This window comes from Pantherophis guttatus, chromosome 4 (genome assembly GCF_059756535.1).
Source record: "Pantherophis guttatus breed Tessera chromosome 4, ASM5975653v1, whole genome shotgun sequence".
Taxonomy (NCBI): domain Eukaryota; kingdom Metazoa; phylum Chordata; class Lepidosauria; order Squamata; family Colubridae; genus Pantherophis; species Pantherophis guttatus.
This window is the reverse complement of record NC_142066.1, coordinates 147,914,246-147,942,097: the sequence shown is the minus strand read 5'-3', so window position 1 is coordinate 147,942,097 and position 27,852 is coordinate 147,914,246. Positions and strand designations below refer to the sequence as shown.

Genomic DNA, 27,852 nt, shown 5'->3' with positions numbered 1-27,852 from the left:
CCAGATTCATTTAGCAACCCTATTACTAACTTAGCAACTGCAGTGATTCACATAACAACTGTGGCAAGAAAGTTTGCAAAATGGGGCAAAGCTCACAGTAATAATGTCTTGCTTAGCAATGACAATTTTGGGCTCAATTGTGGTCATAAGTCGAAGACTACTTGTATTACAAGAAAAATAGAAGTTGCAGGAGATAAGGAATGACGGCATGCAATTTGGAGACCGAGAGAGTCCTTGCAGCTCAAGCTGCACAATCAATTTCATATCCAGGGCTTTTAGTTCTGCTTGAGTCCAATTCACTATTCCAGCAGTGTATCTAAATGACTGGAATTGCCCACATGTTGATTGCCTTGATGGTATTTCCTCCATTCAGTTTGAACTTTAAGATCTTCCCTGTCTCAATGCCTTCATTTCTAACCGTTTTCTTGACTTCATTGTGTTTGATGTTGTCAGGTTGTATGATGACTAGGTGTTTATAGTGATCATCTTTATCCAGACTCTTGATATGATTTCCACAGGGCATCTTGATATCATCAGTTTTTACTATTTTACCCCATTTCATGGCAAGCATGACACATTTGCTCAGTCCAAATTCCATTGCAATATCTTGGCTGTATATATGGACAGTGTTGAGCAGCAATTCTATGGATGGTGTTTTTCCATATAGCTTCAAATCATCCATGTAAAGGAGGTGGGATAGCCTGGCAGATGTTTTTGAAGTTTGATAGTCATGGCTTGAGTTATTCAGTAGTGTTGACAGAGGAATCAGTGCAATGACAAACAGTAGTGATGATAGTGAGTCTCCTTGGAAGATTCTTCTCTTGATGTTAACCGCTTCTATTCTATCACCACTGACCAGCAACCGTGTCTTCCATTCTGCCATCAATCTTTGAGCAAAGCTTCTGTTATTTCTACTGACTCCTGTTATTTCTAGGCACTTGATTATCCAATCATGTGGCAGAAAGTTGAATGCTTTCCTGCAATCAATCCGTATTACATTCAGATTGGTCTTCCTCTCTTGCAGTTTTTCCAAATCATCTTGTCAATTAGGAGTTGATCTTTGTTTCTCTGCTGTTTGGGCGACTTCCTTTCTGCTCAGGTGAAAGAACTTATTTTCACCTATATGTTGTTGAACTGCATCAGCTACCATACCAACTAGTAATTTAAATGTCGTTAGTAAGCAGGTAATTGACCTGTAGTTGCCTAATTTGCTGCCCCTTTTGTGGATCTTTTATTATCAGGTAAGTTTTGTCAAATGTTAGCCACTTTTCAATTTCACCTTCTTGCAGCATGTTGTTAAACTGCTTGGCAACAAGTAGATGTTGAGTAATCAGATATTTCACCCAAAATTCATGCAATTTCATCTTCACCTGGTGCTGACCAATTCTTAATTTTCTTTGCCCTTTTCTCTCCCATTCTTCTGCTGTTATTACGAGTTCTTTCATTTCAGCTTCTTTTTTTTATACTTATCTACCTCCCTTATCCAAGCTGCATTCTTGTTATATTTTTTTGGGTTATCCCATATCTGCACCCAGAACTGCACTATTTCTTCTTTGACAGATACTGACTGATTCACTGCAGTCTCTCCATTGGATGGATTGGTAGAGACGTTTCTGATTAGATTGAAACGGAAGATTCTGCCTATAATTTGCAATTTGAGCTTTGTATCTGCTGATCTTCTTGGCCACAGCTGTTATTTGCTGCTTTATTATTTCCAGTGCTTCCTTGATCTCTGTTTGTAAGTGATATTTCTTCATTAGGTATTCTTTGGTTTTCTTGTTGTTCAGCTTTTTCTCTTTCATCTGTTCTAGCTTGCTTGCATCTGAACTCAGCTTGCTGATCTTATTTTTCAGTCTGCTCTTCCATTTTGATGGTGCATTGGCTTTTTTTTCTTCTTTGTTGATTTTGCATCCCAAGTATTCAGTTATAACGGCAGTTGTGCTATACATTAGTTGGTTTGTTTTTTACATTGAGCTGGTGCTTATATTTAATATTACAGTGTTAGCATCTTTTAGTGCTTGTGCTAGCTGTTCCTTAGGAAAAAGTTTTGATGCAGGCAACCCTATTCTGATGTTTTAATGCTGTTCTAGATGTTCAGTTTCAGTTCTATTTCTTTAGTCAGAGGTCTTTGTTCTTTCTGAGGAACAGTAGAGAGTGCCTGGTTTCCAAATGAAAACAATTCTATATCTCTGCTCTCTAATACCAACTTTCTCTTGTTTGCCTCTACAGTCTGAGTTACTTCTGACAAGGCTTTGATTTCTCTGCCTGGATAGACACTTGCAGTTCTTTCAATTCTGCTTCTGTTAATACTTTATTTCATATTATAAATCAATGTTAATCTGCTAGCCTCTTTTCTGTTATTTCTGATTCTGAATGTTGTTCTTTCCAGAACTGGTGCATTCATTTCAAATATCCTTTTCTTGTTGTACTTGATCGATAATAACAGATCACTATTTATTTGTTTTCAATTACTGTATATTTGCCATGGGTAAACACCTTTCCTTCCAGTAGTTTTCAGCAGGTCCTGGTCCAGTAGTGCATTTTTCACCAGATGTCCAGGAACTCTAACATCTAGTGTAGCCTCTGGGCAACAACTGAGCCATTATGGCCTTCTATAATTTACCATATTTTTAATGAGAGATTCTCTTTGTCAGACTTGTCTAATGAGACCTGTTCAATATGGTTGAATTTCTGGCATCTTCCTCACACAAATCCCACAGGGACATCAAGGATTATTATTATTATTATTATGGTTCATCGCACAGCTGGCCAGATATTCAATTGGGTTTGGCATTTTTGTCTGCCTATTGTATCCGTTCCAAGGACTTGGACTAGGCACAGGTCTGGATGTTTGATGGTATTCCAAGTAAAGCTGCCTTTTGCAATTGACTAATGGTGAAGTTGTCAATGCCGATGGTGTTCAACTGGTGCCCCAGTTGTTTTGGGATTGCACCCATGGCCATTATTATTATTATTATTTAATTTTCAGTTTGATTCACAGTCTGCGACTGGTAAAAACCTAACAGTTCAAGCCCTAACCAATGCCTGTTAAGGTAACATCTGAGTATATAGGCAGTTCCAAGTAAGGTGCTTTTTTTCAAAATCAGACTATTCAGGTCTAATAAAGATTTTCATGTATCTAGGCAGCCCTTTGGATATTGCTCCAAGGACCCTATTACTATAGGTACAACCATTGATTTCTTCCTCCACAATCTTGCTGGGTGGGCGTGGCCATGGTGGGCATGGCCTACTCAGTTTCCTTCACCATGGCCGGGGGGTGGGGTGTATTTTGCCTCCCCAGGCTCCGGAACCTCTGGGAGGGCGAAAACAGCCTTCACCGGCCTCCAGAGGCCCCCTGGAGCCTGGAAATGGGCCTGTTTCCAGACTTCTGGGAGGCCTGTTTTTCACCCTCCCCAGGCTCCAGAGGCTTTTTTTGAGCCTCTGGGAGGGCGAAAACGGCCACCCTTGGCTCTGGAGGCCCTCCAGAGGCCAGAAACAGGCCCGTTTCCAGACTTCCGGAAATTCCAGGAGGCCCATTTTTCACCCTCCCAGAGCCTTCACATGCCACTTACCTGCACTTACCTGGCATCCAAAATGGGGCACATGGAGACTCCTGGCAGAGGTGGGGTCAGGTAGACAGGGTCAGCCAGTCCTTGCAACTACCCAGTTTGGCAAATCAGATATAAAATTAGCATCCGGTTGGCCCGAACTGGTCCAAACTGGCTGAATCCCACCCCTGTGTTGGCTCAAAGGTCATCAAGAAAACTTTGGATTCTTGGACTATAATCTACATTAGCTATAAAAAAGAATTTTTGGCAAGATGTGGACTAGACCACACAAAGATAGGAAAGAATGTATTGGAGCTCAGGACATCTGGCAGACTTTAAATTAAATCTGGAGAAGAAGGGGAAATAATTTCATGGGAACCAGGAAGAAATGTAGATAGATAAGGAAAAGGAAATGATTAGAGAATTCTGTGAATGAATTCAAACCACTGGTGTCAGATAGATTACATAGATTACATCCACGAATACTAAATACCTAAAAGTAGCAGATGTAATCTGAAAGCCACTGACAATAAACTTTGAGAACTGGAATAACAGAGAAGTGGCAAAGAACTGAAGAACTAACATTCTAATCTTTTCAAAACGGGTAGGGAGGAGTAGGCACAGAAAATTACAGACCAATCAGCTTGACATCAGTGTCTGGGAAAATTGTAGAAAAGATAATCAAGCAGTAGGTTTGCAAGCACTTAGAAAGGTATAGGTGATTACTAGAAGCCAGCATGAGTTTGTTAAAAATAGTTTGTGCCAGACAAACCTGATTTTTTTAAAAAATAAAGTGATTAGATTAGTAGACAAAAAATGCTCTAGTGTATGTAAACTTCAATGAGGCATTTGATGAAGTTGACCATAGCTTCTTTGTAGATGAAATGGAATTATGTGGGGTGAATGGTCCCACTGCCAGATGGATTCACAGCTGATTAAATACCATATTTTTCGGCATATAAGACACATCTCTTTCCCCAAAAAAAGAGGGTGAAAATCTGGGTGCGTTTTACACTCCGAATGTAAATCTCGCAAACGGAGATTTCAGAGGCTGAAAGAAGCTTCAGAAAAAAAGCCTCTGAAAGGCTTTTATCTAAAATAATATGGCAAGCAACAAAAGAAGAATCAGTAAAGGTTCTAACCAAACTATGCTAACAAATCTGGAGAATGACACAATAACCAACAGATAGGAAGAGGTTAATCTATATACCAATACCAAAGAAAGGAGATTGAACAGAGTACAGATAGCTCTTCAGAATAAAAGCCTCTGAAAGAAGCTTCAGAAAAAAAAAGCCTCCAAACAGAGCTTCAGAAAAAAAGCTTTTTTTTTCTGAAGCTCTGTTTCAGAGGCTTTCAGAGGCAGAAAAAAAAAGTTTTTTTCTGAAACAGAGTTTCAGAAGTTTCAGAGACAGAAAAAAAGCAAGGCACAGAGCTCACAACCAACGAACCTGTTGCTAAAATTCACTTAAAATTCACAGCTGATTGAGGGTATTCCAGGAGGCCGATCCATCCACCAATCAGCTTTTTTTCTTATTTCCCCCCCCCAAAAAAACTAAGATGCGTCTTATACTCCAAAAAATATGGTAACTATACCAAATACATGGTATAGTTTTATTAAGTGGTAGAACATCCTGGACTCATGGGTGCTCTATCACTGAATTCCCCCCCCCTTTTTAAAATATGCATATAATTTTTATTAAAATTTTAAGAGCATTAGTAAGTACTAATTCAAACTAAATTAAAAGAGAGAAAAGAAAGAATAGAAAAAGCTAAAAATGCAATAAGAAGACAAATAGAAGTTTGAAAAGCACCTTTTTAAAAAAATTTATGCAAAACGTCCATAAGGATGTTTCCATCACCAATAAATGTAGATATTGCCCTTTCATTAATCAAATAAATTAATAAATAAATTAAATCATCTTTCTCAGCAAAGAAAGATCATTTGCAACTATTCTTCCAGGGTGGATGATGCCAAATCTTTCTATCTTTGAAAGTTTTCAAACAAAAATTAAACAACCATAGGATAGACTGAGGATTCCTGCTTTGGGAAGGAAGTTAGAAGAGAAGACCACCAGTCTCATTCAACTCTGTCATTCTAAGATATAGCATTTCTCAAACGGAAAAATGGTGTCTTATTGGTATTGATTTTTTAACTATTCGCCTATTCAACCAGCTGCACTGGAAGTAAAAATAAATGAAACACTGGCTTCAGATCTAGCATGAATCTAGTATCTACATGTTCAGCAAAATGCACAAGCATAACCAAAACACCCCAAAGTGACTTATCCTGCAGTTTGTAAATCATTCATATTTCATTAAGTATCATGTCAAATGTTTTCTGACTGATGGTAATTGTCAATAAGAGCTGGGTGGGCTGTAAAGAACTTGCAAATGATTTTAACCCTAGCATACACAAGAAATAGTTGGAAAACGATGCATTAAATATGTTCCGAATTTATTTAAATATAAAAAGTCACCCTCCACAAGCAAGTATGTACATGTAGAATGATGTCTGCAGCAGCAGATGCTTGCTTCAGCATCTGACGAACTGGCCACCTCTCGTGTTATCCCAGCATGTTCATGGCCTAGAGGACTTGGAGTGGGAGTAATTTCCATATCAAACCCAATTTAGATGAAACATCTTGGTTTAAAGAGAGAAAGAAAGGGAGAGAACGCCGGCGCATCAATAGCCCTTTGATTAGATTTTTATCTCCTGAGCAGACAAATATGAATATTTATTACCATGAATGCAGATTTTTTTTCCTCTTTCCATCACTCTGATCTTGAATATTATCCACCACTAATTTTATGAAAATTTGGACAACATAATGTTTTCACATAAACTGACAGTTCTCAAGATAATCCCATTATTGTTTGGTGGAAAAATGAGAGTTTCCACTTATTCATGTGTTAACGAGGGATTAAGTATTGTTTTTCATCACCATAATCTAAGATGGACTGAAAATTAAAAATGGAACATTGTATAGAAAAGAAGAGCTTTTGTGCAATAGAATTTGTTTGCATTCTCTTTAGGGGAATCTATAAATTAGCGTTTTAACAATCAGCATCTTTTATGTCTCAGCTGAAAATAGCATCATGGAATTCTCAGAAGCACTTATAAAATAAATCCATTGTCTTTCCAGCTCAGGGCTAACTTAGACATCCAAGCATAGGCACACACACTCACAAGCTGAAAAACAAAACAAAACAAAACAAAATCACAATATCTCTCACAGAAGGAAAATAAAGCAAAACTCTATGTCTCCCAAGAGTAATAGGTCAAGACTTTTCAGATGTATGACTAAGATTCTTGCCATAACTAAGACTATTTTTCTTTATTTTTCTTATTCTCACATAATGATTTGAAAATAGGTGTTCTTTTTTTCAACATAGAGAGATTTATTTACAAAATACTATATGTTGATTTTTTTCTTGACCTCCTTAAAGAAATGGTTCTAATCTTTATTTATTCAAAGTTGCATGCTTTGTTTTTCTATAGCCAAAGTAATTTACAAGACATGTAAATAATGTATGCTGGAAATGCAAATGAAAGAATATTCTTTTTACCATCTTGTGGACTTGTGATAAAGCAAAATTGGAATCATATTTTTATTTTAATTCAGAAGATTCTTAAAAATAAATACAAAACTGAAACCAAAAGTTTTCTGTTTAGGTTTTATGGGAAATAAGCTTGAAAGAAGATGTAGAACTCTCTTAATATATATGTTGATAGCAGTGACAATCTTATATGCACAAAAATAGAACGATGCACAAATTCTCACAATGGAAGAATGATGGTAAAGATGATAAATTGGCAGAGATTGGCAAAATGGACTGTTTTAATTATATCTAGGATTTCTTTTTTCTATTGGGAAACCACTTCTGGATTTGTCTATGAAGATTCTCAACCATTCAGGTCATGGATGTCCCAAACCATTCAGGTCATGGATATCAAAAGACAACTGGACTTTCTTGGTTTTTTCCTTGAAAATATTTCACTTGTCATCCAAGAGGCTTCTTCAGTTCTGACTGAATAGGACTCCATTCAGTCAGAATTCCATCAGTCAGAACTGATGAAGCTTCTTGGATGAGTTGAATTCTGTACTATTAAATTGAGCAAGAATTTCCATAGAAGATGAGACATGGCATACAAAGAACGTGTGGCTTCAAACAGAGTAGAAATATTTTTATTAAGGGAAAAGATATTCAGAGAAGCTATATATTTTTTTCCATGAGAAGTGTACTTTTGAAGAACAAGTTGAGTAACAATAAAGAAGAATATTTATAGCTCAAGGTTGAACTTTGGAGTCCTTGGTGTTTTCTAAGCTTGTTTCTTTTCTTGCAGGTGTTTCGTTACCCAAACTAGGTAATCTCATCAGGTCTATGAAGTAGGGGGTTTTTCTCTCAATTTATATTCTCATGGCTTGGCCTGTAAATGTTGATGGGAATAGTCTTGATGGTTTGTTGGTTGAGCTGTTTATTGTTAGCTTGTTTGGCAATTCCTTGATTGGAAGCCTGACAATATGACCTTCAATGAACAAATAGACATAAACATCTATATATTATGCAAAAGAGACAACCAACAAGCCAAAAACAGAACAGGAAAACCAAAACATCCCCACCAGCAGTCAGTAGCCAGATGAGCATAGATTAACACCAAGATTAACATCAGATCAATAATCAAGAAGAAGCAATATTCCAGTCAAGGAACTACTAAACAAGCTAATAGTGAACAGCCCAACCAAACAACCATCAGGACCATTTCTACCAACACTGACAGGTTAAGTTACTAGAATATAAATTGAGAGCAAACCCCACTCCTTACTAGTACTGATGATGTTACCTAGTTTGGGTAAGGAAAGATCTGAAAGAAAACAACCAAGCTCAGAGAGCATCTATTAAAAAGTTGAATATTTATATTATGAGAGCTCTTGCTGCTTAAAACAAAATTCCCCCAATCATCATTCTGCATTCAATTCTAGCAGGTAGCAAGCCAATTTTTGTTCTCAACATCAAGCACACTTTCCTTTTGCGTTCTTTGGCTGCATTCAGTGAAAACCATTTATTTAAAAACTTACTGCACGGCAAGAAAAATAATTAATATTAACATAAGCTGTGTGCATTGGTGTTTTTTTTTAATTAAAAAAAGCAAAAAGGAAACAGGATGGGTGCAGTACTACAGCCATAAGGCAAAGCTCCCCTCTTCCATTTTATGTGAGGCTGACTAAAAATTGAATTACTACTGCTACCATGGCAACCATTCAATCATTTCACAATTCTGCTGGTTTAAACACACACACACACACACACACACACACACACACACGCTACTTCCATACAGAGAAATTCATGAGCTAACATGGTATACTCCACAATTGCACTTTTTTATAACATTCTAAGGAGCAACATGTACCAGAATAAATCAATAGCTGTTTCTGCACTTCAGAATCCATTTGTAACTTTTTATCACCTCCAATCCCTTGTCATTTTCTTATGCAAAATACACAGAAAAACAGATGTTAAGGTATTGGATTCAGAAGATAAGATAAGATAGAGTAAGGAATTACAGAAGACAACTGGCTTTGGCACTGAAGCTGGCAACTTGTCGGTTTGCAAGTCAAAATACTTCTGTGCAAGATTCAAGATGGATAAACACTTTGATAAATGATACCGACAGTTTACTTGATGGTTGTATGATTAACTTTAGACACCAAATAACTTTCCTGGAAGCTAGTGTCACCTTTATATTTAAAATAAAGACAATATCTGCAGAACAGGAGCACATGTTTCAAGATGTCACTTTATGCCTCAAACTTCATTTCTTCCAAAGAATTTAACATGCATCCTTGGATATGAAGCACTTCAGTAGTTGTTTTATCAGCTAGTAGACAAAACTCCAGATCTAGGCACTTTTGTGTGAAAATAAATACCTTTATGTTGGATGTGCGTATCCACCACTATCCACTATCTATTAAACACAAACACAGTAGTTAATATGTTTGCCTGTGGATGATCTATTCTGGTGTTATTTTCCTTTTATAAAGAGCAATTCTCGATTAGGGCAATATCAACAGAATTAAGCATTATCTAACCTATATAGTAATATCAGGAGCTGTTCCAATTTAATATTCCAATTAAAATCATGGTAGCATGCCACCTGCTGTGGACTACAGGTTCATCTAAAGTATCACCATTAACCTGGATTGTGACCACCATCCAAAGCCAGTGGCTGTGTTTGAATCAGCATAAATGACAATCTGTGCTTCTTGGACATAGGTTGCCATTCTTCTTATTAGGATGTGTGAGAGTTGATGTCTCAGGGGTTTGCTACTCTTACATGACTGTGAATACTTCCTTGTTATTTGTGATTCTCTTTCTAATTTTCCTTGAGCCATATAACAGTGCTGCATTATACCTCAAAGATGTGTTTTCACAATTATCTGCTATGCTTCAGATTTCCTCTCTTAATTACATTAAGGCAGATAATAATCTGACAGTTTGCCTCCCGGAGGCATCTCCTGGATCACAGAAATTTCTCTTCTGCATCCTTCAAGCACAGATGCCAATTCAGAAAAGGTCTGAGGAGCACTTTGGCCAACCTCAATAAAATGAGAATTGCACTTGAAAAGTTACTAACCTACTTAACTGCTCGAGGGCTGATTACCTTTTACAATCACATCCCAATTCTAAATACGTTATTTTGAAGGAAGTGCTATTGATTCACTTAGAGAGATGTTTTCTAAGAGTTGTGTTTTAGATGCACATGTTAATTAACAACCTCCTACAATAACCACTTCTTTGTCCTCAAAGAAGCTTTAAGATCAGGCAAATATCATATTTTCAAGAGCCTCATATTTTAGCTGCATTTTAAAAACTGATAAATTTGAAGAATACATTAACCCCATTTTCAACTTACATGCAGAACAAGAAGCCAGTTTTCATGTCTCCCTTTTCTCTGTTCATTTATTTTAATTATTTGAATGCTATTTTAAAAATCAACATGGCTTACACAAAAGGTTAAATAGCAGTAAACTCACTAAAAAAAGAGCAAGAATATAGCAACATTAAAATCAACAACATTAAAATCAGCAGGAAACATAGCATAACCTATTTACAATAAAACTGCATCATCTCTGACCCACACAAAGCTCAGTTGGGTTCGATAGGCCATGGTTGGGTTCACACATTGTGCCGGTGCCACAATATTGTTTGTTTGAGATTTTTGTGTAGGACATATCATCTCAGTAATATGGGTTGCTTGATTGCCATGGAAAACCCATATCAGGCTGGTGGTTGATTTTGCAATGGAAAGTTTTACAATGAAAAGATTTAAGATTATCATTTAAGCTTCTTGCTCTTCTCCAAAGACATACTGCCCAGGACACTGGCCAATTGCACAGGAAACTGTAGGCAATTTGAGCCTCCAGCAACCTAGAGGTGGTTCCATATAAGCAGATGCCCCATAGCAGCATCTCATCTATTTTGCAAATTCCAGGTGGCTGACCAACTAATCAGTCATCCAGGAGTTCACAGCTGGTCTTCTGAAACTCTCATACTTGTTCACACAATGCTAAGCAATTTTTTAAAATCATAGCTTGCTGGACATGTCGTCATGACCTGATTTGTACTTAATATGAAGCCATAATGATTCATTCATCATGCTTAATCCCCAAATAAAGAAATTATATTACATTTTAATGCAATGTGTGAAAACCCACTTCCCTTTTCTCTCTCAATTCACATGTTTCTCACAATCATAGCTGCTGCTCTGTTAATATTTTGGTGCAACTGTTCAACTCTGAAGTCAGACTTCTTGGGCCTATGGTGGCTATGTAGTCCTGAAATGCTGGGAGCAGCAACTCCAGATGATTTGGAGGGGACAGTTTGAAGAAGATTGAACTGAGGGCTTACAGCATTAAACAGCATCAGGCAGGTAAAGTGAAGCTGCAAAAGTGGTTTGTAACATATCCATCACATATACAATTAATAGCAGATTTTGCAATCTGTTTTTGTTCTGACAGGTTGTATTACTTTTATAAAAGATTTGGTATGTATCACAGCATTTGTATAAGAAGAGTGTTGCCTTTAAAAAGTATGTCATATACATTAGAAATTTAAACAATCATAAAAGCATAGAAAATTAGTAAGTAGTTCACAAAAAACATAGCTGGATATCAAGGGATATATTATCCTAAATTTAAATCTTGGCGGTTCTGAAGTTGAAACACAGCATTGATTAAAACAAGTGGAAATAATCAACTCACCAATTGCATTATTGGTTTTGGGGAATCTTGTTGCAAACATATGACAAAGTCGTGAAAATTCTTAAAAGCTATAATGATTACTTACATGGTTGATGAAATAGGACATTATTATGACAGAAGCAAGAATTTAATAATCAGAAAAATGTAAAAGCCTTTAGGAAGATTAACACAATTTACCTACCAACATTAAAGAGAGCTAAGATTTCATCAAAGAATAAATCAAAGGATTTAGATAAGAATATACGCTGCATTCACTTACCTTCTCCATGCCAATCTTCAATATTTTCAATCCTGTATGTTTTTCAAGCATACTTTTGTTGTCAGCTGTTAAGAAAATTAAGAATGGCATTTTTAAAGGGGTTGGGATGAATTTGCATCATATTCTTTTATTACTGTTACACATTTTCAAGAGCTCAGATCTTTGCTTCGCCATCCTCACAGAATCACTGTAAAATGGATTAGTATTCAATTTTACAGGGAATAAAAGAAAAGATGAGGATAAAAAATAGAAAGCTCCCTCAACTACTCTAGAAATCAGTAAGGCAGCCCCCTCTTGAAACTAGAATTTTGTCAACTTTGTCATACAACATGTTCAGTTCATTTATTGAGTGTTCCACCTCTATACTACCACCTCTTACAATACTAGACAACACAGTATCAACAGTAGAGTCCTTCAAGTTTCTAGGTTCTATCATATCTCAAGACTTAAAATCAGGGGTGAAATGCTCCCGGTTCGGACCGGATCACCCGATCCGGTAGCGATGGGGGTGAGTGGTTCGGAGAACCGGTAGCAAAAATCCCTGCCCCTCCATGCCCAGCTGAGCCACGCGATCATCAAAAGCTTTTTTTTTTTGTTTACTTTTAAAAGCATTTTTTCTACAACTCTTTGGCTGAAAAAAAGCTTTTAAAAGTAAAAAAAAAAAAGTCTCTGATGATCGCACGGCTCAGCTGGGATCGTCAGACACTTTTAAAAGCATTTTTTCTACAACCTCTTCCGCCGAAGAGGTTGTAGAAAAAAATGCTTTTAAAAGCCTCTGCTGATCCCAGCTGAGTTGCCTGATCGTCAGAGGCTTTTAAAAGCATTTTTTTTCTGCAACCTCTTAAGGTTGTAGAAAAAATGCTTTTAAAAGTTAAAAAAAAAAAAGTTGGCCACAACCACCCAGTCACATTATACCCCCCCACCAAGCCACACCCATAGAACTGGTAGTAACCAATTTTACATTTCATCACTGCTTAAAATGGACGCCTAACATCAAAAACATCATCAAAAAAGCACAACAAAGAATGTTCTTTCTGGGCCAACTCAGAAAGCTCAAACTGCCCAAAGAGCTGCTGATTCAGTTCTACAGAGGAACTATTGAGTCTGTCATCTGCACCTCTATAACTATCTGGTTTGGCTCTGAAACCAAATAAGACAGACAGACTTCAACAGATAATTAGAATTGCAGAAAAAACAGTTGCTACCAATCTGCCTTCCATTGAGGACCTGTATACTGCATGAGTCAAAACGCGGACTGAGAAAATATCTACAGACCCCTCACATCCTGGACATAAATTGTTCCAACTTCTACCCTCAAAACAACACTATAGGGCACTGCACACCAGAACAACTAGACACAAGGACAGTTTTTTCCCAAATGCCATCATTTTGCTTCAAGGTTCTAATAAGCTATCAAATCGTACTAGGAAACAAATAAAAACAATATAAATTGAAAGATACAAGCAACATGGTTATAGTAATAAATGGGAAGAGATACATGCTGGTAAGGAAGAGAAGAATAACAGTAATACAGTCTTAGTAAATTATTTGACAGTGTTGGGGGAATTAGTTGTTAAGCAGAGTGATGGCATTCGGGAAAAAACAAGATAGAAACAGTGTGCTCTAAATTCCCTTCCACACTTTGATGCTATGATTGAGAAGAAATATTCACTCTTTATCTTTATTTTTCTGATAATATTGTTCTTGTTTCATTTTTTGTTCAGATCTTACACACACAGAGCCAGCCCGGACCTCTCTTGCTTCAGGTGAAAGATTAAGACGATACCCTGGCAATTTCTTGCAACAAGTTTGAATCAGATAGCCACATGGATTGTGCTACAGGATTTGGTGTGGAATTGCATTCTCTATCACATGGAGGATAGATGGAAAATACAGATCTGAATGCAAATTCTTCATGCCCTTGCCCTCTCAACACAGGGGTGGGCTGCTGTGGTTTACAGGGGTTTGGGAGAACCTCTAAGCTAAGATTTTGTGCAATTCAGAGAATCCCCAAATCCCACTCCTGACTAGCCCCATCCACCCCGCCCTGCCCCGCCCCACCCCTCCCAGGAGTCCCCATGCCACCTTTTTTGGATGCAGATAAGTGGCTCAGGGAAGGCGAAAAATGGGCCTACCTGAAGTTTGGGAAGCTGAGGGCCTCCGGAGCCTGGGGAGGCCATTTTTGCCCTCCCGGAGGCTCGACGAAAGCCTCTGGAGCCCGGGGAGGGCAAAAATGCCCCCCCATGGTGCAGATGGTGACTAGGCCATGCCCACCATGGCCACGCCCACCTAGCAACCAGGCAGAGAACCCCTTGCTAAAATTTTTGAAGCCCACCCCTGATTCAACACCCAATGCCTAAAACAGCCTCACCATTCCTGATGGTAGGACTAGCTTTGTTCATCCTAACATTTTCTAAATAAATTCAGTAATTTTCCAGGATCACAGTTTAGAAACAGAAATCTGTGACTAATTTAATTCATTCTTACTATTTAGGCATTTATTCAGTGTTACATGGATTTAAACACTCAACTAGCATCAGCCTTATTTATCTTCCCATTTCCCCAGAAAGAAGGCTTAGTAAATGTTATTGAATCTCTTTTGAATAAAAAGAAGGGCAAACTAAGGCAGAGAGTTGAGTCAGATCACCTTAGCCTCCCTGAATCAATGCTGCAGCGGTGATTAAAATTCAGTACTTTGCCAACACAAACTGATTTCATACTATAAGCCTATGGATCTTAATATGTGCTCTTTGTAATATACACATGCCATGTTAATCTGTAACAATAAACAGATCATGCAGCTGAGTTGATTTCAAACACTCAAACAACTAAAAAGAAAATGCCTCAAACCCCACTGATAATGTGAATTCATGGTTGCTCTTTGTTGAGAACCACTTATGAAATGAATTCTGTTATATAAATATCAACTATTTTTTCCAAAGGAGCATATATATTTCACATTTCAGCTTCTCCAAGATAATGCCTGAAGGATATGGAAATGTCAGTGATTTTTTTCTTTATTCTCTAATCCTGATTTTTATTTTTTTATTTTTTTGCTTTTATAATTTTTTACAAAGTGTAAATTTCATCATAGTCTTTAAGGAGTTACTGGTGGTTACATACACTTTATTTAATTGTTTATTTAGACAAGTTATGGTGGAAAATTCCTGATTGGTATAATGATCCAAAGTGATTATTTTTCTTACCCAACGTAATAATTTTTTTACATGATGGGAGTTAGCTAGCCTTCTAAGAAATCTCCAAATTTGACAGTGAAAACAATCTATGACTGGGAGAGATTTGCAAGTCCTCAAAGGCAATTCAATAGTTGATCTTAGCTTAGTTTAGAAGAAGCTTATGTCACAAAGAACTGCTTGGCCCTGTTCTTTGTACTTTTCAGTTATGAATGCCTAATTTACTATGCAAAATGCTGCTGGATAAGGATATCCATCTTTAAGAGCTGTGGTGGCTAAGTGGTTAGAATGCAGTACTGCAGGCTACTTCTGCTGACTGTTGGCTGCCTGCAATTTGGCAGTTCGAATCTCACCAGGTTCAAGGTTGACTTAGGCTTCCATCCTTCTGAGATTGGTAAAATGAGGGCCCAAATTGTTGGGGGCAACAGACTGACTCTGACCCCGCCTAGAGAAGGGTTTACCTAGAGTCTCTAAACCGCCTAGAGAGGGATTTACTCTGTAAACCGTCTAGAAAGTACTGCGAAGTGGTATATACCGTATTTTTCTGAATATAAGACACACCTTTTTCCTCCAAAAAAGAGGGTAAAAATCTTTGTGCGTTTTATATGCTGAATATAGCCCCGCCCAGCTTCTCAAATGGCGGTTTCAGAGGCTGAAAAAAGCATCAGAAAAGAAGCTTCAGAAAAGAAGCCCCCAAACAGAGCTTCAGAGGCTTTTTTTCTGAAGTTCTATTTCGGAGGCTTTCAGAGGCAGGAAAAAAAGTTTTTTTCTGAAACAGAGTTTCAGAAGTTTCAGAGGCAGGGAAAAAAGCAAATAAAAAAAAAGCAAGGCACAAAGCTCACAACCAAGGAACCTGTTGCTAAAATTCACCTCTGGGAACAGCTGATTGGGGGTATTCTGGGAGGCCGATCCACCCACCAATCAACTTTTTTCTTATTTTCCTCCCCAAAAACTAAGGTGCGTCTAATACTCCGGTGTTTCTAATACTCCGAAAAATACGGTAAGTCTAAGTGCTATTGCTATTGCTATTTTTGTTGTGATTGTTATCCTTTCCATTATAGTTTTTTTGCCCCTTCTGCATTCCTTCCTTTTCCTCAGCTTCAAAAGTGATATGCACTTGTTTAATCACCTGTAATTTCTTTGTTTGCTAATTGAAATTTGGAATTCAGCAATTTTGCTTAGTGTGAAAACAAGCACAAAAGCAGTATGCCTGCCCAACTATGGGAAGGGGTCATGGAGGAGATAAAGGAAAGTCTTGAGTCAAGACTTCAAGAAAAAGAAATAACCATCATTGCTGGCACTGAATAGAATCAAATACTATAATATATCCACAACGATCTTCCTTTGAGCTTCTTTTTCTTATCTTTCTGTTTAAAAGATTGCTGTTCAGATAAGATACAAATGGAAGACAAAAAAAAAAGTAAACCAAAGAGATGCTGTAAAATTGTCACAATTAACCATCTGCATCCATCTAGAGGAGGCCTCAATCTTGTCTATTGGAGGAGTCTTATGAGGTCTGTTATGGATTATTATGGCAATCAATTTCAAAGCTACAGTTCTGTCTGCTGGAAAATGGCTTCTCCTCCACTCCAACACACAGTGACAGAAATAAATTATGCTGCTCAGGAAGTTCACCTTTAGAGACTCAAAGCTCTGAGCTGTGGCAACCTCTCTATCTCGTTGAACACTCAGCAACCATCGAGTTGTGCTGCTTAATAGAGCAAGGCCATTAAGTTGTCCCCATTGTAATTTAGATCACAGAAGAGACTTCTACAGATTTTTCAGGTTAAAATAACTGGTATAAAGAGAGCAGGCGATATTATTGCACCATAGCTACGTGCTTAATTATATGGAATTGTCAAGTGCAAAGAATTATTCTGATAAATTAAAATACTAATTAAATAGACTATTGCTGAATTCTGAGAACATTATAAGGTTCCACTTCCTCAGGTAATTTGCATATCTTCATCGCTGAATTTAATTTTAATGGACTTCTTTTTAAATGTGTATTCAAGAACTGGTTGGGAGTTTTTAAACACATGGGAATATTTTTTTAATTGCCTTAAAAGAGGAGCACCCATTTCTTTCATCTTTTCTAGAAATGTTTGCAATTCAAATTGTATTTTTAATAATTAAGAAAGTGTTACAGGTGTATTGATGGGATTTATCCTTTTGTAGTAATGTATTTTCTAAACAATCATTTTTCAAACCTATCAGTATTAAAATGCAAAGAAGAAGATCTCAAGTCACTGCAAATGGAAATCTGGTATTTAACATCTGTGCTAAAAGTTTAATATGGTTCTATTTCTCTCAGTACTCATACAAATCACATGATGTACAAAATCACACCATGCTTTAAATACAATAAATAAAATAAAAATATTTAAAGCATGCTCTTTTTTCTGCACTATATCCTTCTGAAATATGGTTACATTCTACTTCTAACCACCAATTTTTAATCCAAGTAAAACCATTTATTTTGGGTTTTTTTATTTTTACTTTGAAAAATATTTTCTTTTTATCAGAATGATATAATCCATCACTTTTAAGGATTCTGGAAAAATTAATGTATGCATTTCAAACTGAACTAATTTTCTCTTTGGAACACATATGATACATAATTATCCTTTGGATTTTGTATTCCTGTGAAACAGTCCCATAATGAAAAAAGCACATAAAGTCTATACATTCAAGAAAAAGCATATAAAAAGGTTCATGGTATCTATTTTGAATATGTGTGTTTGGATCAATGCAAACAAAAGTGCACATGAATGTGAAAATACTCGTATAAATTTGGTCTTCACAACATTTGGAAGTATAGAAACTTCATCAGTATCCAATCTTCCCATTGACAGTATAATGATTTTGTTACAACTATTTTTAGCCTAAAAAAAGATTATTAAAAGTTTTCAAACACATAATTGTTTACTAGCAACCGCATTAAATTTTTTACTTTCAACCATAACGAAATTGATCATGTAAACTTACATGATTAATTTCACTGCACCACTGCCTGTTTACTAGGTTCAGATGCAACAAATATGATTCATCCAGATTTCTGTCTTATAACTATGGGTCTGCCTAAATTATTTGAAGAATCATGAATTGCCATTGTTACTTTCATCAATAAGCTCTCACTGTACAATTTATGTATCTAATCTCCTGCATTGAAAGTAGAAACAATAGGCAAGATTCAATGTTAGGATTGAACAGAGAAGGAACTATTGATTTATTTTTAAGTAGTACACATTTAATAATTTATTCAATGGTTCATATTCCAATTATTGATTCTGAACTGAAGCTAAAATATTGGGTGTGGACAAGAAAATCTCCATCAAGTTATGTCATATTAAAAGATGTTATAAGTGAAACTGCCTATGCTTACTTGGTTGTTGTGAACTAAACTTTACAAACTTTCTACAAAGGAAGGGGAAAATATAAATGGAGACAAAGGAAGAAAAAGATGGTTGAATCTTAAATTATTCTAATAGTAGATATATTATTTCTGAAAATCAACACAATTGCTCTGCATATAAATAGCCTGTCTTCTCCTTATTCTCTGAATGGATCGCACACTATCCATATTTATAGTCATATACATAATTGCTACCTACTGGATTCAATAAATGATTCTTACAACACTTACTATATAGTTCATCTTTCACTTATGACTACATTTGGGATGGGAATTTCCATTGTTAAACAAGGTATTGTTAAATGAGTCACACCCTATTTTATGACCTTTTTTTCCATGCAAATCACTGCAGCTGTTAAATGAATCAAGCAATTCTTAAGCAAATCTGCCTTCCCATTGATTTTGCTTGCCAGAAAATGACAAAATCGCAAATAGCAATCATATCATCCTGGAAAGTTGCAAACATTGAAAATACATGCCGATTGCCAAGTGTCCAAATTTTGATCATGTGACTGTGGGAAAGCTGTGCCCTTGATTACACTGCAAGGACCGGTTGTAAATCACATTTTTCGGTGCTGTTTTAACTTTGTGTGGTAACTAAACAATTGATTGTAAGATGAGGATTACCTGTATACAATTTTCATGCACACTTTAGTCATTGATCAGTAGTGTAATGAATGTAATCACTTTTGTAATAACCTCCAATTTTCCAGGAATAGGTAAATTCTACCTTTTATGCAAGTAAATTAAGAACACTATAAAGTCTTTAAATTTAAAATACTGTATTAAAATATAGTAGCCACTATAAAGCCAGTGTTCATATATGGTACTGAAGTTTCAATGCCGTGGATTGCATTTTCTTTATCTTTTGTGTGAGGTTAATCCCTTTCAATAGTAAATTGAGAAAAAGATAAAAATTTCAGGACACATCCTTTGATTATATTCTTCCTTTTTTAAAGACAGTAAAAGGCCTAAAATCTTGCCTAAAGTTCATTTTGACTATGCGTAAGAAGATACATTCAGTATAGTGCATTATACATACAATAAATAATACAGTATGCATATGTAATGATTGGCTAATTATATGCCATCAAGTCAGGGTTAACTATTAATATCTACATTGTCTCCATGATTATCTATCTTCTGATCCTTCAGGTCTTCCAACAGTCAAACAGTTCCCAATTGCTGTTGTACTATGAGCCCATCTTTGTTTTACCATATGCAACCAACTTTTGGCTTACTTTAGTGATATATCCTATATTGTTCCTGAAGCAGGGGAAAACTCCCCCAAACTTTATAATTCTTAGGTTGGCTGAGAACTCTCAGAGTTGTGGTGGGATACATTTCAAGGGAACCATTGGGGTTGGTCTGAGGAATAGCAAAAAGAGGATCCCAAATAATTTCTTAAATAAGATGGCTCATAAAGGTGATTTTGGACCAAGAATTCAGGAAAACAGCATAAATGAAGTCCAGGAGGACGAAATTGTGACCAGAACTGAAGCAATTTTCTTCTTTCTCCCAATATGATTTTCAGCAACCTCATTTAATGGGAAAAATAAGCTTTTTAGCTCTTGCTTAAACTAACACCAAAATTGTTGCTGATTTACATAAACCACAGAGATCTATAGCTTTAGCTTTCTAGCCTAACCTGCCTCTTAATTCTCCCAGGAAAATCTCCATGGCCACAGTTAATACAGAAGATTAGATTTCTCTCGACACATCATTGTTTCTCTCTTCCCATCTTATTCTTTTTAAGCTGAGCATATTTGGCCATTTTATTTATTTATTTCCCATTACAATACCACACTAGAGAGATTAATAATTTTAAGAATATCTTTGCCTAGCTATGTTACATGCACTAGAGTGACAATATGGCTGAATTAAACGGTCAGACACAATACTGAAACGCTTCCTTTTTCCATATTCAAAGGGATTTTTTTTTTTTTTTGTCAAAGAGAAGGGCCAAGAGGTTGCAGAGAAAGCTATCTTTGCCCCGCCTTTCATATTCAAAGGCAAGGAAATATGTAAGACCTTCACATTTTGCTTGCTTCTTTTCTAATCTCTGGCAAAGCTGCAATGAAAACGGAGCCACCAAAAGGCTAAACTGAATGGTAATAACAGTGACAGCCTTGTAAATGTTATGTCAAATCCAATTTTCAACTCATTTTTCAAGTGATTTTAATTAGATATTGTTTCAATCTCTCTTGCATTAATATAATTTTTCATAGAAACATTTCAGCTTCTGATCTATTGAATGGGACCTCCCCCTCCATGACGAGCTTGATGCTTTGAATAATTTAAAATAAGATTTTTATTTATTTATTTACAGCCATTTTCAGCAGACTGTCTGCATGCAGACCAATAGACCCAGAATTGTTTATTTTTGCTGATGTCAGGGAAGCTCCTAATTTAGCTTCTCCCAGCTCTTTCATAGACGTTAACAGACAGACCCCACCATATGAAAAGCTGGAATTGTGTAATAATGCCAGTAATTGTACACCATCATTTTCCTTCAGTTAGAACTAGGGCAGTCATCTAACTCAGGAGTCCCCAATCCCTGATCCATCGCCATAAATCAATACGCGCAAACAAGCAAAGTCCCCTCTGCAGGATGCAGGTAGCATGCAAAACCATGTCCCCTCCGGTCTGCAGAAAAATCTCTCTCTACAGAACCTGTCACTGGTGCCCAAAAGGTTGGGGGCTGTTGATCTAACTCAAGGACTCTTAGCCAACAAATCATATTAATTTCAAACAATAAACTAAAAAAATAGCTCCAACCCTCCTTCCATTCTACATATGACTGTCTACATAACGTCCAATACCACTTTTAAAAGAGTCTGTGGAAATTCTCAGTCATCCAGATCATAGTTGTCCCAAAGGTGCTTTTTCCAAAGGCATTTTGCTTCTCATCCAAGAAGCTTCTTCAGAACTGAAGAAGCTTCTTGGATGAGAAACGAAATATTTTCAAGGAAAAACAAAGTCCAGTTGCCTTTGGAAAAAGCACCTTTGGGACACCTTTAAAAAAGGCCTTTCTCTTTGTTGTGATAAATAATGCCTTTTTTAACACAATGCTCAGGCATGTTCCTGTGTTCTCCTTGATTTTCTAAACAATATTGATAATCCTTGACTTATGATCCTAACAGAGGACAGAATTTCCATTCCAAGTCCTGATGTCCTTAAATAAAGCCACTCATGTAACCAATCTAATTTTATAACCTTTGCAGCAGTCATAAAGTGAATGCTATGGTCATAAGACAAGTCTATTCATTTTTATGAGGTTTTTTTTTTTTTTTTTGCAGAAAATTACCTAAAAGGCCAGAAACCAAAAAAACCCCACATCATAAATCACTTGTAAAAGTGAACTGGTTGCCAAATGCCCAAAATGTGGTCATTTGACCATGAATAAGGAGCCTTGATAGTACAGTGGTTTAGTGCACCCTGTTATTAACACAGCTGCCTGCAATTTCTGCTGGTTCGAATCTCTCCAAGGCTCAAGGTCGACTCAGCCTTCCATCCTTTCTAAGGTAGGTGAAATGAGGACCCAGTTTGTGGGGGCAATAAGCTGACTTTGTATAAATATACAAAATGATGAAGGCTCTTGCTTAGCGCATTGTAAGCCGCCCTGAGTCTCCGGAGAAGGGCGGCATATAAATCAAATTAAAAAAAAAAAAAAAAAAAAAGTGCTGCCATTGGAATTCTGGAACCAGATCATAAGTACCTTTTGGGACATACGGTGTAATAGTCACTAAGCAACTGGTCATTAAGTGAGGACTTAATTGTATGAGAAATAAATATGATGGCACTTTTGTTAATTAATTTAGAAGTATACACAATTAAAATCAAATTCATCTGCTAATGATATCATACATGTGTCCACACAGCCTTGATAGTACAGTGGTTTAGTGCACCCTGTCATTAACATAGCTGCCTGCAATTTCTGCTGGTTCGAATCTCTCCAAGGCTCAAGGTTGACTCAGCCTTCCATCCTTTCTAAGGTAGGTGAAATGAGGACCCAGTTTGTGGGGGCAATAAGCTGACTTTGTATAAAATATACAAAAGAATGAAGGCTATTGCTTAACGCATTGTAAGCCGCCCTGAGTCTCCGGAGAAGGGCGGCATATAAATCAAATAAAAAAAACCAAAAACAATTATCTTCATAAAAATACAGAATTGGTTGCCACTCCCAATTTCTACAATCTTTTTAAAACTTCAGCCTACCCTGTAGTCCTGGGGTTGCCTGATGATCTCCCATTCAATCCTGCACAACTTTTTGAGATCAGCCGCGGTCAGCCAGGAACTACTACTGAGCTGAGCATCACAAACTGACTACTAAATCAAAGTTAGTGAATCTGTGACCCTGCAAAGTAGCTAAATGGAAATATGCAGCATTCAATCCAATAGTAGTCAACACAAATAGGAAATGTAAGAGTTATAGTCTAGCACAATGGCTAAATCTGTTCCCTCATTGTTTTTTAAACAACAAGATCGTGTTTCTATAATTTTAATAATTTTCCTGCAAACCTAGCAGTTCAAAAGCATACAAATGCAAGTAAATAGCTTCATTGGGAAGATTACTGCGTTCCTTATTTTCATGTTGGCCACATGGTGACAGAGGTGTCTCTCAATGCAGGCTCCCTCGGCTGAGAATCAGAGATGAGCACCATCCATAAGCATTCAGACTATAAGTTAAAGGTAAAGGTTCCCTTCGCACATATGTGCTAGTCGGCCAGCATAACTAAACACCAAAGGCGCATGGAATGCTGTTATCTTCCCACCAAAGGTGGTCCCTATTTTTCTACTTGCATTTTTTATGTGCTTTTGAATTGCTAGGTTGGCAGAAGCTGGGACAAGTAACGGGAGCTCACCCTGTTACGCAGCACTAGGGATTCAAACTGCTGAACTGCTGACCTTTCGATCGACAAGCTCAGCGTCTTAGCCACCGAGCCACTGCATCCCTTTTATTCAGACTATACAGCTTGATAATATACTACATTTTGCCTGACAATGTTGTTTTGTGGACTTCCCATGGGATCTTCCTCAAACTGAAATGTTTGCCAGATAGAAACTATTTTAGATGAAAACAGAGCATTTCCCAGGAAACGTTCTCAAAACATTAAATGAATAAATATTCTTTACTGAAATGAAAAACAGAAATCTCAAATTCACTATCTACATATAATTCAAAGATAGGAATAGGCAGAAGGCTGGAACACCAAAAGCCAAAATGGTTTCCAATCTCTAAGGCTTGCAAATAAAGCGGTATTTGGCTCTGGGTCAAAGCTGATCACCCCCACCTTAATCTGAATGCTAGTCTTTCTCCCATTATGCTAATATCTACCATTCTCTTCTGTGGTGAATAAAACAGGTGTTTTCAGCAAGGCCAGACACAATGACTTATAAATTTTGACAGTGACCAATCCAAAGTATTTTTGATTAGCATTTACTCCTCCATACACAATTTCAGCCCAAACATCTCACTCAAAAGCATATGATCAATTGTTAAAGTAGAGTTTGAAGGATGATAATTCTTTTGGCCAAACTACTTGGGAATTTTTCTCCAAAATGTCTGCTGAGGGAAGGCTCTACTATGGCAGAATTAAATGCACAGACTGAGTTCCACAGTCACTGAGCTATGGTTTCTTTTTAATCATAGTTTGCTGACTAGATGAACTGACATGGTTGGATTCACACAGCATGCTAAACCATGGTTTAATTCTATACTAGAATGATGTACAAATGTCACATTATGTATAAACCAAGTCATATAGTTTTACAGATGAAACATGCCAGGATAAAACTTTCTGAATGAAAACATAAAATTGGAATGACATTTTTGATGTAGATGCTTTAATTATAGCAGTGTTCCCAAGCTTGGCAACTTTAACATATGTGGGTTTCACCTCCCAGAATTCCCATGCTGGCTGTCCACAGTTGATGTCCGCACAACTTAAAGTTCAGGATCTAATTCAGGAAAACTGAATTAGATCCTGAACTAAAGGATAAATCTGCCAAGAAAGCCATTAAAAGCAGATATAGTCAAAAAATTATTTATACAAAACAAAGATTGAAAGGAAGAAGTTTGAAGATCCAAGAGACTTCCTGAAGTTTGCATGTTTTATTTCAAGAAAGAAGGAAAGAAGAAAAGAGAGAAGCAAGCGGGCCTGCCTATTCTCAAAGCCCAGCTGATGATATTTCAAATGCAAAATTATTCTGTTCAAAGACTGTTCAATCAGCACCTCAACAATAGGACTGGTGTATGCCTCTTTGCTTCTTATTTTTATAGCTTGCATATATTACTTCTTTGGGGAGACCAATTATATATCTCGATGATAGCATGTGTTTCAGAATGCATGAGAATTGCTTTTCAAAATGAAGCTTAAAAAACTCTAATGAACAACAAAATGTATACTTCTGTTTCAATATTGCATTTAGTCACTGATCTGTTCCAAGCCAAATAAGGCCTCACTCTACAAGTCCATTTCAATAATAACCAAGCCTATTGTTTGCTATTCATCTGCTAGCGCATTTATGCTCTCCTGGCACAACCAGATTTGCCAGAGTTGGAAAAACATTTGCAATATTTCAACTGACTGGTTTATTAAATCATAAGTTATACAGATAATGTATTAGGTCACCCACTTGTAAATCTATTTGCTCTGCACTCAAAAAGAAAAGAAAAATTATTTATTACTAGCAATGGCCTAACAAGATACTCTTTTTGATGAAAATGAAAATGAGTTATAGTAACAGGCTCACTTGTTTCTCCACTCCAAGCATCTGTCTACATTTCTCTCTTTCCAATAGTTTCACTTTCATGAAGGTTTAGAAAGCTTTTTTGCAAAAATAAAAAGGATTTATTCTAAATCATCGCACAATGAAAAATTCATTGTAAATTTGAAACACATAAAACTCCCAAGAATGCATGAGACCTGATTCTGTAGCATTCCTCTTCTTCTTCCTTTTTGTTTTTGGTATGCAATTCTAGCTTTTACACTAAATATCTTTTTTCTTTCTTTCATTGTACTGATTTCAACAGGCATTGCACTGAGCTGTCAGTTAGTAAGGGAGACTTGTTCATGGGTAGGATTGTGTAATGTGGAACTTCAAATAGAAACACACATATAGAAGAATAGCAAATTTCACTTCCATATGTGATTAGCTTAAATCCACACTTAAGAAAATAAAGAATAACAAGAAATTGACATTAATTTAAGATTTAGGGCAATTCTCTCCTTCTTGCTGAAAGCAATTAGAGAAATCCCCCTACCACCACCATAATATACAAATACATTTTCTGCTACCCCAAGCTGGTGAAGTAAGAGCTCCACCTTCTGTTCTGAATCAACCTCAAAAACTCTTTTATTGGTATAAATTTCAGATGTTATTGTTTTCTTGTAATAGGATTACCAGATGTCTGTCCTCCTTTTGTCCTTGTCTTTTGTCCAGTATGCCTAGTCTCAAAATCAAATATTGTCCAGTTCTGAATATCCTTTTCCCCCCAGTCAAATGTTTTCACAGTAGTCATTCAAACTTTCATCTATTGTGATTTTATAAATTGTCTCCTTTCCCTTGCTCACTGTCAGACTCAATACCCTAGATATATTGTAGCAATTGGCTAATGTAATAATTCCAGCAATTGGCTTCAATCTAATCCCTTCAAATCTAAAAAGAAAAAACCAGCACAGTCCTAGACTGCTTTAACTGAGGGATAGAATCAAGATCAGTGAAGTGTTAGTACCACTTTGATACTAGTACACACTTGGAATATTGTATCCAGTTTTGGTTACCGTGATATAAAAAGAATGTTGAAACTCTAGAAAGAGTTCAGAGAAAGCAATGAAGATACAGAAGGATGGAAGAAACAATGTAATCTACAAAATCAACTGTAACAATTGCAACCAATTTTGTGTGGGACAAACATGACCATCAATTAAAAACCAGGATCCACTAATACCAGCTGGCAATTAAATGTCACAATCCCAATTCCTTAATCTCTACCCACACTGACACCAAACAACACCAGTTTGATTGGAGCAACACAAAAATCACACCGACACCAAACAACACCAGTTCGATTGGAGCAACACATGCTACCACCCGCCATGCTCGTGACTTCATTGAAGCCTGGCACTCCACAAGCAATTCCATCAACAGGTACATTGACCTACAACCAGACTACAAACCCCTCACAATCCAAATCAACCGCACAGCCAACCCGAGACAGCACTGACCCTCAACCAACCCACACAAGACCCCCCAACCAGCACTTCACCTCCCAATGACCCTCACCTGATGTAACCTCCCCATCACAAGACCCATCACAAGACTCTCACTAATGACTTACACCTGAGCCATCACAGTACCCATTACAAGATCTTCACTCACACCTGACCCATCACAAGACCTATTGACCACATGAAGCCTGTATAAACAGAAGAACACTGACAATGACAACCCCTAAACTCTGTTGAAGATGTTATCTAGTCTGGTTATGAAATGTTCGGAAACCAATCCACAAGCTCAGAGAACTTCACTCGTAAAAGCAATGAAGATGGTTATGGGACTGGAGGCTAAAACATATGAAGAATGGTTGCAGGAATTGGGTATTCTAGTTTAATGAAAAGAAGGCCTGGGGTGACATAACAGCAGTATTTCAATATCTAAGGGGCTTCCACAAAGAAGAGGTTCTCTAAAGCACCTAAAGGCAGAATAAAAAGTAATAGATGGAAACTAATCAAGGAGAGAAGCAACCTGGAATTAAGGAGAAACTTCCTAACCAGCAGAATATCTTGCCTTCAGAAATTGTGAGTGCTCCATAACTGAAGCACTCACAAGTTCTCTTAAGAAGAGACTACTTGTCTGAAATGGTATAGGTTTTCCTGTTTGAACAGGGGGTTGGACTAGAAAACCTCCAAAGTTCCTTCCAATGCTGTTATCCCTATAGTCTGCAGAGCACATGGCTTGCCATACATTTCTATGGTGAAATATGAGGAGCACCTTGTCATTGACTCTATATTATGAATAGTATATGTTCTCATAAATAAATATTTGTTGGAAAAATATTGTGATTGTGATCTTTCTGAAGATGACTGGAAAGATCAGTACTTTTCTAGATGGCTGAAAAAAGTAATTTTATATAGATACTGCTCAAAAAAATAAAGGGAACACAAGC

At 36.8% G+C, this 27,852-nt stretch overlaps 1 protein-coding gene across 1 annotated transcript in view; it reads right to left on the bottom strand.

Annotated features, from left to right (window-relative positions):
* PTPRN2 (protein tyrosine phosphatase receptor type N2) overlaps positions 1-27,852 on the bottom strand; it is a 717,244-nt gene that overhangs the window by 304,934 nt on the left and 384,458 nt on the right. Inside the window, exon 12 of the mRNA XM_060683595.2 lies at positions 12,072-12,136. Coding sequence (XP_060539578.2) covers positions 12,072-12,136 — 65 coding nt within the window. The remainder of the gene's footprint in view (positions 1-12,071; positions 12,137-27,852) is intronic.